Source organism: Egretta garzetta, unplaced genomic scaffold (genome assembly GCF_000687185.1).
Source record: "Egretta garzetta isolate BGI_Z169 unplaced genomic scaffold, ASM68718v1 scaffold598, whole genome shotgun sequence".
Classification (NCBI taxonomy): Eukaryota; Metazoa; Chordata; class Aves; order Pelecaniformes; family Ardeidae; genus Egretta; species Egretta garzetta.
Window position 1 is genome coordinate 173,642 of NW_009260621.1, and position 12,107 is coordinate 185,748.

The 12,107-nt window shown below is 50.1% G+C and overlaps 2 protein-coding genes across 5 annotated transcripts in view; one reads left to right on the forward strand and one right to left on the reverse strand.

The window, feature by feature from the left end:
- Positions 1 to 1,044: 1,044 nt before the first annotated feature.
- Positions 1,045 to 8,890, reverse strand: LOC104132044 (torsin-1A-interacting protein 2). 4 transcript variants are annotated; one of them, XR_004842821.1, is made up of 6 exons: positions 7,170 to 7,340; positions 5,602 to 5,892; positions 5,134 to 5,454; positions 4,564 to 4,728; positions 3,034 to 4,002; positions 1,045 to 2,782 (listed from the first exon to the last, which is right to left on the reverse strand). XR_004842821.1 is itself a non-coding variant. In XM_009645288.2 (6 exons), the coding sequence occupies exons 2-6, from the start codon at positions 7,684 to 7,686 to the stop codon at positions 3,236 to 3,238; spliced, it is 1,578 nt and encodes a 525-aa protein (XP_009643583.1). In that variant the 5' UTR covers positions 7,687 to 7,845; positions 8,750 to 8,890; the 3' UTR covers positions 1,046 to 3,235. The 4 variants fall into 4 exon arrangements, 3 of the variants coding, with proteins under 3 accessions (XP_035756712.1, XP_009643583.1, XP_035756713.1); XM_009645288.2 differs by lacking the exon at positions 7,170 to 7,340 and adding exons at positions 7,653 to 7,845; positions 8,750 to 8,890 and having other exon boundaries at positions 1,046 to 4,002; XM_035900819.1 differs by having other exon boundaries at positions 1,045 to 4,002.
- LOC104132086 (torsin-1A-interacting protein 1) overlaps positions 8,435 to 12,107 on the forward strand; it is a 15,353-nt gene continuing 11,680 nt past the window's right edge. Inside the window, exons 1-2 of the mRNA XM_035900739.1 lie at positions 8,435 to 8,451; positions 8,845 to 8,954. Of these exons, the coding sequence (XP_035756632.1) occupies positions 8,435 to 8,451; positions 8,845 to 8,954 (127 nt within the window). The remainder of the gene's footprint in view (positions 8,452 to 8,844; positions 8,955 to 12,107) is intronic.

The window sequence follows — 12,107 nt, forward strand, 5'->3', positions numbered from 1 at the left end:
CTGCACCCACGCCAGCACTCTGCCCTGGGGAAGCACATGCCGGAGCGCAGCGTTTCTGAATTAACTCACAGTCTGGGAAGAAGAAGGGAACCTGAATCCCTGGCTGGGAGAAACCAGCTGGAGGACCTTGCTGGGGGTCCCACCACCACCCCACCCACCCAAAAAGTGACCCCAGAGCCAGCCCCGCTGGCTGACTAAAAAAGCAGCCTGGTTTTGGCATCCAGCAATCACTGCACCTGGTGACACCAGATTTTCACCTGAATCTTTGGGCTAGGACCAAATCTTGTCCTCTCACAACAGCTGACAGGAGATGAGCGATGTTTACTTCTGAAAATCAATCACATGAACATCTATTTGAAAATAGACACCAATGTTATGAGTATTTAGGTTACCAGGGCCTGGACAGGGGCTAAAGAAAATCCAGAATAACAGGGTAAATCCTCTTTATTTTTCAGCCCTATCTCTGCTTAGGCCAGAGCTGGGCAAAATAGTTCACCACAAAAAAAAAAATTTGTGTGTGCTGAGGTGGTGTGACATTGGGTAGAGCTGATCTGATCAAGGGTGTTGAAATGAGAAATTTTTGCTTTCTGTATTTCTAAAATATTTCAGTTGCCAGTGGATTTCAGTTTAATTATTAAATATTATGCAAACGTCAGTATGTTTCAGCCTGGGTTGAATTCAGCAGCTGTTTGGGTGTTTGTTTTTAGTTTTGCTTTAGTTAAAAAAAGCTGCAAATGTTTGCCCCAAACAACTGAGAAAAAGGTTATTTGGAGTTTTTCCGGAAAAAGTAAATATTCACTTTGTTTGCACAACTACAGCCCTGACCTAAATAAAACTTTGTCCAATACGATGGTCTCTTTTGCTTAATGAACTGAAAATAACTAGAAAAAACCCCAGAGTACAGTAAGGCTCCAGTCTCACTTTGAAGACTTTGATGATATCTTTCACAATCTCATTATTTATTTTTAAATAGAAGTCTTGTTTCAGAAGCAAGCAGATATTTTGTTTTTAAAGGGTCATAAAAATACCTTTGTATTAGAACAGCTCGGGTGGGCAACACTTCCAGCGATGCGCCCAAGTAGCATGAAGTTGCCTTTGCATACCTTGGCTATGCGTTACAAACACAGTACATAAAACCGAGAGTGAGATAAGGTTAAAATACAAATTTCCCGCAAGATATTGACATGATTAATGCTCTGCCAGTTCTTACAGCAACGCCCATACTGAACCGCGCAGAGCAGAAACGGTGTTTTCTGTTACCAAAGTAGTGTATAGCAATAAAAAGGAGGGAGGGGATCTTGTACGAAACCATGCCCTGGGCTGCCCTGCTGATGCTGGGCTCCAGCAGGTAATTCTCACATCTAGCCCAGTGTTTGTCACGGTTAAAACACCCGTGGTCTTGTCTTCATGTCCCCAACCAACCAAAAAGTCTGTTCTTTGGTTAGAACATGAACAAATAACCCCTTCCTCTTCCTTCGTTTTGTCCCCTCCTTCAAGTTAATGGCCACAAAACTCCAGAGATGGGTCAAGGCACATGGCAGGAGGCAAGAAGAGGCAGGCTGTGGTTTTAGGGTGCAGGGCTGTGCCTCAGCTGAGCTGTCGGTGAGGCAGATCAGCAAGGCACTGTTGGCAGGAGACCTGGCTGCCACCAGGGTCCAGCTGCTGTAAGGAGCACTCAGATGGGCTGCTTGTAAAAACACTGTAGTGTTCTCAATTTGTGTCTTGGTCAGATACAGAGCCTGGCTCTGCGAGGCCCCAGTCTGCGCTGCTTATACGGAAATAAGCTGTGCTCCACTACAGCTGCTCCTTCTCTGGCAGGCAGTGCTGTAGGCAGAAGGGGCTGACACCTGGGGGTGACTGTTGAGTTATTATAGATGCTGCAACCTGCACCTACTCCCCAGGTGTTCCCCAAATTGGCTGCTCTGCCCCAGAGTGTCTGCAGAAATGCAGTGTTTCCAGGACTCGGATTTCTCTTCCTGGGATGCAGAAGGAGGAGGCACAGTGAGAAACCACCCTGCTTCATTGAGGATTTTTAGTGTTCATGCCAGAGATTTTTGTCTTTACCAGCTAATCCCAGCTCTGCTCCTAGTTGTTTTAGCATATGCCAGAGCACCAGCTGCCTGTCCAGGAGGCAAATGTACCTTTGGAAAGCAAGGACCTGGTGTGCTACCCTCCACGGTTTGAAATAAATATCAATGTTAACATCTACATTCTTCAATAAAAGTTAGCTGGGGAGAGGCAGGCAGAAGGCTTCCTGCCCTACACACAGATCAGAGATCCAGGTGAAAAGCAATCTCATGTGTAGGACCAAAGCTGGTGCATCAGCCCAAAGAGATAGTCATAGCCTTGTGGTGGCAAAGGGATCAAGAACAGACCTTTTTTTTAAAGAGGTAGCATTAAGTTGAACTCATTCTTTCACCTGTGCAATCCCTTGAGGCTTCACACTATCAGAGTGACAGTAAGGTGCTTTCTGTTTCATTGCTCTCTGTCTTCAGAGGTTATTCTTGGGCATATGGGATCATCTCATGGAATCCACCCCCTAAAGTGCACTCCCCTGAAGTGCAATGTTTAAGTGCTGACAACATGAAATTTCTTGTAATTGATGTTTAGGGGATTTCTGAATTGCAGATTTGTTTGAACATCCTATATTTAGAATCTGGTCTTTGCTGAGTGTCATTCTGACTGGTCAAACCCTTGATTAGCAAACTGGTTTTCTTTTTGAAGCATGCCTTCAAAAGGTTGGGCTTTGGGGAATTCACCCTTCCTGTGTTTCAGCGGCTCTCTGTAAAGAGAGAGAAATGTTGTAGATAAAGTACATTGTGAGACTGATGTACACGACATTAGCAAACTGAGGGGCAGGGAGAAATGAAAGAGCTACTCCACTTAAGTATCTCTCTGGCATAACAGTTGTGTACGTTATTTGTGTATTTCCTAATAGAAACGCTATCTGCAAAGTCCTGTTTTCCCTCCTGCCTCCCCACACACCAATGGTCTCCTGTGCAATCAGCAGTCTAAAATATCAGCTCTTCCCACCTGCCAGAAGGAAGCGCATGATCTATTGCCTCCAGGACTCAGCTGGCTAAATGGCCTGGATGAACTTGTAGCTGTTCAACTCTTCCCAGGAATGTACAGCAGACAAATAGAAGAGAAATAGCACTAGTTGTGCCTCCACCTGCACTGGAGTCAGCCAGGACCATCTTTCCAACCCTTCCTGGGGCTCTGGCAGCCTTTGCCCCTAGGGTTTGGTGTGGACATGGCAGCCTCCCTTCTCAATGGTCTGCACGGGGTAGATCGGTAGGACCAGGTGGGAAATGCGGCTCCATAGCCCACTCAGCTTGTCGGAGTCCATGTGGTCGTAGGAGCTGGGGGTCCTGGTGTTGGTGAACTTGGCCCAGAGGAAGTCGCGGACTCTCTCTTCCACCTGCTGGAGGCTGATGTGGGTCTCCAGCATCTCCTCCTCCAGCAGCACAGTCAGCAGCAGGGCCACGTCCTTAAAAGCAGCACTTTCGTGGTCACAGTATTTGTAGAAGATGAGGGTGGCCCCTGCCGGCAGCAACTCGAAGCGGTGTATCACCGCAGCACGGGCCCCAGCCTGGAAAGCTGAGCTCAACTCTGAGTCCACCTCCAGCTTGGCCTGGTCACTCTGGAGCCTAGATTTATCCATGCCATTGACCTGGACCATGCTGGCATGCAGGGCGGCTGAGTAGGTGTCGGCCACACGGGCACTAAGGCATTGCAAGGTGCGCTCACCCTTGCGGGCGGACGTGAAGATTATGATGGCCGGCTGAGTGTGGTGGGATGCATTGAGGTGCTTCTGCAGGAACTTGCGCCCACGAAGCCACAGGTGGGGACTCTGCCCCGGAAACCTGTCCTGCAGCTGGTTGAACTGGGACAGAAAGGCCTCCACTGTGGGGTTCTTGGGGGCTTGCTGGGCCTTGGAGGTCGGGTTGCCGAAGCAGAATATGCAGAAACCGAGCAATACAAGGCTCATGATGACAAGCCCTGTTCAACAGGGGAGAGACCAGAGATGGGGAACAGAAGTCAGTCCCAAGTGACCTGCAGTGATATGCTGGAAAGTAGCTACAAGGGCTCTTTTTCCCCTCCCAGACCCTCCCCACTTCCCTACTACCCGAGGGTTGGCACGCCTCTGGGTACCCATGCATGGTGAAGAGGCTGCTTGCACCATGTTGTGCAACCCATGTTCCTACACATCAGCTGGGGCGGGCTACGGCTCCAGAGATGGAGGCAAGGCTACAGCTGAGGAAATTGCGTCTGGTCACAAGCTTTCTTCTCTTCCCTGCATTCTGTTTTCTTTAAGGTTTTTGGCTATGTGGAGCAGCTACCTCCGTCAGCAGAGGAGCCTCAAACCTCCCAGGACATGCCAGGGTACTCCCATCATGCTGAACACAATGCACCTACTTTTGAGGCTGGAGAGCTGGAGGTAAAGCTGCTACCATAGGCTCAAACTGAGCCTATTTTCAAGGGGATTGGTTTTCCCTCAAACCCTCAGAAAAGGTTGTGAAAGGTTCTGAGACAGAAGAAAAATTAACTGTGCTTCATTACTTGTTCCTGGAGGATCAGCGCCTTCTGGTCGATGAGTAACGCACAAGGGAAGCTTCTTTTCCTCACCTTTCAGCAAGAGGGACTCTTTGGCCTTCTCCTGGTCTGTGTTTTCGGTGGTGATGTTCTGTAGGCAGGACTGAGCCTCTGGCTTTGGGGCTGTGTGCCCTACAGTAAGGGAAAGAAATGTGCCACTCAGTGGTGAGGGAACAGGTAAGCTGGGCTGTAATAAGAAAAGCAACAGAGCTGCCAGGAGCTCCCAGCTGAGGGGAAGAGTTAGAAGGAAACACTGCTTTGGGTCAATGCTGCTTTCAGTCCTGGCTCCCCCTGCTTTTGGGGCAGGGGAAGGAGAATAATGATGCAGAGTGCAGTGTGGTTTCATGCCTTCCAAAGCACGACAGTGGCCAAAGGAGAGAGAAAGAGAGAAGCCAACTAATTTATTACACCTTTCCTGCTCAACTCCAGAAAACTGACAACGGGCACTAGAGAGCTCACCAGACCATTTTCTAATGCCTATGGGAAGTGTAGGCACGTGCATTGTGGAAGAGCAGCAGTGTGCAGCCACCAGCTCACCTTTGGTCCCATGTCTGTTCCTTAGTGTGCCTTGGGATGCGCTCTCCTGTGTTGCTTGCTCTATGTGCTCTTCTGGCTCCCGATCTAGGAGAGGGGCACTGGTGCTCTTCTCTGCCAAGAGGCCCGTGGAGACGTCTTCTGTGGCAGTCACATCCAAATGTGCCATTTTGCTGTCAGAGCTTGGTGACTTGCTTCTTGGTGAAGCATCTTCCTCTGCTGTGTAGGAGCTTCCACATTGCTTGCTTGTCTCCTGGTCCTCCTGTGTTTCCTGGTGGACAGGGCTCTCTCCTTTCCTGTCAGTTTTATCATGGGCAAGCCTGGCTGTAGGGAACAAAATTTGCAGATCTACACTTAGTCTCTTTCAGCACAAGAACCAAGAACCCTTTCTCCTGCTCCGCCTCCTCTAAGCAAAGGCCCCGGGTTATCAGCATTTTGGAAATGCTGTACACACAGAAGGGGAAGACTCACCTTCATCCAAGTCGTCTTCTTCATGGGATCCTTCTGAGACACCATCTCTTGTGTTCCCAGATTCTTCCAGTGATACTTCAGTTTCCTGGGGAACCTTCTCCACTGTGGGGTCAGCTGAATCTGACAGTGTTGTCTCTTCTCCATCAGCAGTTGGTGATGTACACACCAAAGAGTCCTCCTCTGGTTTGCAGGAGGTCTCAGGCCACCTGCTTGTCACTTGGTGCTCAAGTATTTCTTGAGTGGGCTCTTGGTGCAGAGCTGTGCTCTCCACCTCATCTTGGGCTGGCCCAGCTGTTGGAATCAGAGTTCACAAGCTCAGCTCACTATACAGGAATCAAGAATACCCAGTGCTTTACCACCACCCTGTAAAACGCCTAGTTCTTGCATTTCAGAAACATCTACCCCCAGCGAGATGGGGGAGAGAATAGGGTGACCAAAAGTGAGAAAACTCATGAGTCAAGACAGCTGAATAGGTGAGAGAAAGGGAGGGAGGCAATCACAACTGACGCAAATGCAGTCGCTCACCACCTCCTACAAGTGGACTGATGCCAGGCCAGTCTGCAAGCCAAGGCCACCTTGGAAGCCAACCCCCTCTCCCTTTCTTCCCACACTCCAGCTTTTGTTGCTGAGTGTGATGTTATACTGTACGCAATATCCCTTTGCCCACCTTGGGTCCCTGCCCAATCTTTTGCCCACTCCAGATTATTTGCTTGGGAGCAAATATGTGGGGGAGAGAGGGGGGGAAAAGAGTAAGCCTTGATGCTGTGCCAGCACTGTTCAGCAATAGCTAAAACATTGCTGTGTTATCAACAGGGTTTTTTTTTTTAGACCACAAATCCAAAACACAGCACTGTACAGGCTGCTACGGGGAAAGTTAACTCAATCCCAGCCTATGTCCCATGCTGTCCTATGTGGGGTGGGCAGGCAATTCTTTCATTAAGCAGTAGGTTATGTTACCACATCTTCCACAGATAGTGGCTTTTCCTAGGTTGGCAAATTAAGGTGGTAGATTTGAAGAATTTCTAAGGCTGTTGTTGAGTACTGGCCAGAACAGCTATGCCAATGGCACTTCAAGCATCTGTCTGAATGTAAATGCTAGTTCTGCTTGTGCTCCTTCTCTGCTCCTGTTCTGGAGCTGCTCTCCCAAAGAGCTATGGCAACATATAATTAAAAGCAAACACTGGAGCATAATTCAATAGAGAAATCCTGAGGCTGAACGTGAGAGTTTTGCAGCATATTCTGAATCTTACAAAACGAAACAGTGCAGCTCAAATTTCAGGCGCTATTTGTGAAAAACTGCTTATGAATGATCAAGCACTACTACAACATGGAAATGATTACACTAAAATTAAAATAAAGACACTGATAAAAATGGCAAGGAACTCCCTACTGATTTGAAAGCAGAGAAAAAGCTGTACTTGTCACGTGACAGAACATGCTGTCCTTTGGAGCATGATTTTTACATTCCTTGTTGCTGAGTATTATGGGAACACTTCTGACTGCCTAGGACAGATCAGAGCTTCAGATCAGATCAGGTTATAGTATCATGGTATCACTGAAATACTCACATGCAGTAGTCATAGCAAGGCACCCAGAGAATGCAAGTACACAGTAGAAACTGGAATATGAGGAACCTGGAAGTATCCTGGTATTCAAGCTGGGCACAAACAGTACTTCTTGCCCTGTCTCCTCCAGAGGTTTCCCATCCATAGGTGGTGGAAAACTGGCTTATTTTTTAAGCATCTGTAGATGGGAAGCACTGGGATGCAGGGAAGAAAGCTCTCCCACCCTGGGACTCCATTTTTAGACTTCCCTGTGCTGCCATCCTAGACACAGAGTTTAAGCCTGTTGCAGATGGGAATCCAAAACTGAAAGTAACTTGTTACTCTTTCACTCTTCAGAAAAAGATAGCAACTTGTTTTTCTTGGCCTAGAAAAGAGGTGATTCTTTTTTTTTTAAATTTTATTTTGCTTAGGTTTCCCATGTCACTGTTGAAACCTTCTTGCAAAGGGATTTTCCTAGTAGGTGGAGTAAGCGTAGGATTCACTTACCTCCAGACAGATCCACGCTTGGATTCTCTTCCATTTTCTTTTGCCCCTGGAGCTCTGGCTTCTGCACCGTTGTTTCACTTTCTCCTTCGGTCGTAAGGAGACATATCTCCCCGCTGTTCAAGTGGCTGACCAAGCCCCCTCACAGACACCATCCAGTCTTGGTTTCAGGAGTTGCGACAAAGCAGCTGTAAACCTGATAAGTGCAAATGCAGGAGCAGTGATTCATGGTGGAGAAGGAGGCTCCTCCCTCCGTGCTTACTAAGGTGGTGTGAAAATGGAGTGATGTCACCGATAACCATCAAGGGTTATCCAGCCCAAGGGCCATTAGCGATTTTGCTTCCCGGCAGGCTATAAGCAATTCAAGGGCTAACGCAAACCACAGTTGTCTCTGGACAAACTGGTGGGGTGAGGTACCCATTTCTCATCTGGACAGACTTGGATGGACTTGGCTGTGCTCCGAGAGAGCAATGAGCCTGCTCCACCTTACCTTCCTGCCTCCAGTGTGTCAGACTGGGAGATGGCGGTGCTGGAAGGCGCAGCCGCTGGCAGAAACACCGCCTGGCCCCTGTGCAGCAGCGTGACCCTCACCTGGCCTCGTGCCCATCTGAGGGGCCCTGGCCGGGTGTTGTGAACCTGGAGCCACAGCCTGACTCTCTTACACCCCCCCAGCGATACTTCCCTCTCTGCTAAAGCACTTTGGGACTGGACAGCCGCATAGGACAGAGCTAGGCTCGCTGCTGTAACCTGAGGAAGTTGATGGCTCTTATGAGCACAACGCCTGCATGCGGAAAACTAGGCGGTATGGAAAACTCCCTGCTGGAGAGCGGCTGGTGCGGATTTCCATACAAAAATCTCAAGCTCAGCCTTCACAGCAGCTCTTCCAGAGTAGTGGGGCACCTTTCCCCACCCGCGCTGTCTCTAGAGCTGAGTTTTCTTGCTAAATACAAGATTTGGAGGCAGGGGGGTGGGGGTGTATAATTGCTGCTCTCTGCCGCCCGGCTCTCGTCCCTCCCCTCCCTGCGCTGTTCCCGCTGGTGACGCTCTGGCAGAAGAAGGAAGTCAGAGGAACAAAGTGGTTCGCGGAGTCGGACGCTTACCTAGGCTTGGAGTTCGGAGCTGGTCGGGCCGGTGAAGTGAAGCAGAGGGGCAGCAAGAGGAGGCCAGCTCTGGCCCCTCCGCTTGCCCTTCCCAGAGGCCCTTTGGCTCTGCTGGTGGCAGGACAGCCTGTCCACCCTCGATCCTCCGCTGTCAACGTGACAGTGAACTCTGCCCTTCCACGGGCGCCCGGCAGGCTGCTGGGAGGTGTAGTTTTCCTTCCCTCCTTCTCGCCAAAGGCGGACGGCTTTTCCCCAGTGAACAGCAGCCGTTCTCGGGAGCATTCAGGAAATGATAACTTATTTTTTGGGGCTGTATTTTTGAAATTCTGCGGTTGTGCAGAGTTTCCTTCAGGCAGACTGGGTGACTGGTGGCTTCCTGCATTAGGTAACAGCGTTGCAGGTTTAAACAACTAAATGATGGTGGGGAGGGAACTGTTCTGAGAGTTGGTTTATGAAGATGAAAAGTACCACAAGAAGAACAACCTGAACACGTAGCCAGCAAACCCCAGACTCTTGAAATGTCCCGTTGTGCAAGTCCAGGGAGGTGGGGGAGCTGCAGGCTGTGAAACAGAGAGTCTTTGGCATCACCCCATCACCCTGGAGGGCAAGGAATGGGGGGGGGACACCCCCCCAGTGCTCCCCTTCCAGCATGGTCCAGAGACTGCACCAGGCAGAAGATCAGAACGAGTGTGCGTAGCTGCTCCTGAACTCATTTGGGCTGTGGTTTTCCAAAAAATGATGCTATGCCTTGCTGTGCCCACACAGGGGACAGGTATGGCCCAATCCCCTGCCCTGTTCCCCCCCGCCCAGGACACATGCCCTAGGGAAAGGCATCAGCGCAAGGAGCAGCAGCACAGAGACGGCAACCCCCCTTGAGGTCAGCTTGCAGCCTTCTCACTGATGTCCCCAGAGGAGCCCAGCGGCAAACAGCTGAGACGAAGCATGGGGAAAGGCAAGTGAAATGGTACCTGCAAGGACTAGAGGCTAAATGGCTGGAACTCCTCAGCTGGGAGAGCAGAAGACTGAAGGGAGGGATTTGACTGGCGTGGAGCTGTTGTTCACCAAATCCCTTGATACTAGGACTTGAGACACTCATAAAACAGGTAAGAGGCTGGGTCCAGGTAGGCAGGAAAAAGTACTTCTTTATGCTGCGTGCAGGAAACTTCTGGGCCTTTCTGGCATAGGGGCCACGGAGGCAGAGCGTCAGAAGGTTCAAAACAGAATGAGTCTCATTTGTGGACAGCAGGTCCATAAACAGTACAGGACCAGGCAGGGCTGTACCTGGCAACGGAAGACGCCGTTTAGGTGAAGCATGTGATCCCAGCCCCATCCCGTGCCCTGTTCTCCTTGTGCTCCCACGGCACCCAGGACTGTCCCGCTGGGGATGCTAAAGCCGAAAGGTGCTGCAGGTGCCACCCTGTTTGTGCCCCCCTGGGCAGGACTGGCCGGAGGGTGCCCCGCTTCCTCTCTGTCTCTCCCCAGGCCTCCACGAGCTGCCCCCCTGCCCTATGGCTGACTTCCCCTCCATCCCTTGACCGAATCGTAACTGCTCAGTTATGAGACACGTGTGTGTCACGCTGCGCAAGGGGCGAGCACGTGCACAAGTATCGACACTGACGCTGGTCCTATCAGGAAGGTGAGGAGGCGTGAGGTGTGTGTGGGCACACGTAGCGATAGCAGGATTGCACCATCTCTCAGCAGCTTCCCCCAAGACCCGCAGAGCCACCCTGCTGGTGGTGGCCGGGAGGGGACAGAGTCCACTTCCCTCCCTGGAAGATTCAGCGCATTCTTTTATTGTGGCCAGCCTCTCACCAGGTGTGGTGGTGGCTGTAAAAGCAGGGAGAATGGCAAAGCAGGAAGGAAAAAGTCTGAGCAGCTGATCTACAGAGGCCAAGATCTCCCCGAGGGCCCTGCTCTTGGTTGACATCCGTCTCACATCCCAGCCGCAGGCACATTTGACTTGATCTGCTGCTAGCCGTAAGTGAGGAACGGCTGAGGTGGCCAAAGCACACAGGAGCTGCAGGTGTCAAGAGCTTAATGAAAATCAAAGCAATTCACATCCCTCTGTCCCTGTAACCAGCCAGTCCCTTCATCACGGGAGGCAGTCGGGAGCGGGCAGAGCCCGTCTACAGAAGCACAAGCCTCACGAAACCGGTGGTGGCAAAAGAGGAGAGCGGGTGATGGGACCGGGGGGCAGCTTCAGCCCACACAGGCTGAGAACCCGGTCACTCGAAAACCAGTTTGGCAGGGGGATGAAGTGGTGGGTCTAGGATGTGAAGTCATCCACCATCACAAAACTGCTAGAAAAAAGCACGCTGACCTTGTGTAACGCTGCTTTTCTCCCCTCAGCACTCAAGAAGTCAGAGGGTATGAGCTAGGGTGTGGAACTGTAGCTTAACAAATCTGCTCTTTTTTTAACTCAAGTTCGAGGGAGGATTTTATTTAAATAGGAATAGCACTTTCAATCTGCAGGAAAATCAGCAGTGATGAGGTGAATTATAACGGATGTGCTATATAAATATTTATGTAACGTCATCATTTTGTAACTTTCTTTGGAAACTTTGCGAATGAAGTGATACTACTTGTCGGGGTAGCTCTGCAGGGTCAGAAGTCACAGCTCTTTTCTCTGCTTGCTTTGGACTGCACCAACAGTTCAGCTGTACTTTGGAACCTCCCCGTGCAGTTATTTGTTACATCCTCTTTTATTTTTGCTTTAAAAAAACGTCCCTCAATGGCTGTGTTCTGCTTTTACATCTTAAAAGAATGGCTGGATTTACTCTATTGCTGGTACTGGAGCTATGCATAATTTATCTCACAAATACTTGCTTCTGGATGAAACTGGAACATTTACGGCATGCTAGTAGAGCATTAAAGTCGTTCTTATTTTGAAATATATGTACAGAGAAGACAGTTGCAAAGTGGAGACTGAATGGCACCTCCCTCACCCAGCCTTCTTGAGCGCACGGAACATATACGCCCACCTGGCTTACAACCCTGCAAAACAAGTAACATCACAAACGTGAGCATATGCACTCGGGAGCATTGTAGGTTGAGATGCTGCCACCAGGTTGATTGCAGTGTCATCTTCCTTGATCCTGCCTTTTCCAGCACGTACAAATCCTTTAGGATTTGGGGCCTCTATTTGCTTAAGCAACTTGTTTCCCAACTGGTCCTCAACTGTTAGCTGCCCTGGTAAGCACCGGTTACAGGACGCGTCTGTCCACTGTCGGAAGACAGGAAACCAGGCACTTTAATAGTTTCAAACACAACCCTCCTGCACGCTACGTTACAGTAAATAGCAACTGCACAGCGTGGGCAGCGTTTACTGGGAGCGCCCAGCACTCCTTCCGACCGCTGC

Coding starts and splice junctions, on each gene's coding strand:
- LOC104132044 (XM_035900819.1), bottom strand. CDS start 7,311: ATGGATGGGAAACCTCTGGAGGAGACAGGGCAAGAAGTACTGTTTGTG. Junction 4,729..5,133: donor GAACAGACATGGGACCAAAG/GTGAGCTGGTGG, acceptor CCCTTACTGTAG/GGCACACAGCCCCAAAGCCA. Junction 4,003..4,563: donor CGCTGATCCTCCAGGAACAA/GTAATGAAGCAC, acceptor CCTGTTGAACAG/GGCTTGTCATCATGAGCCTT.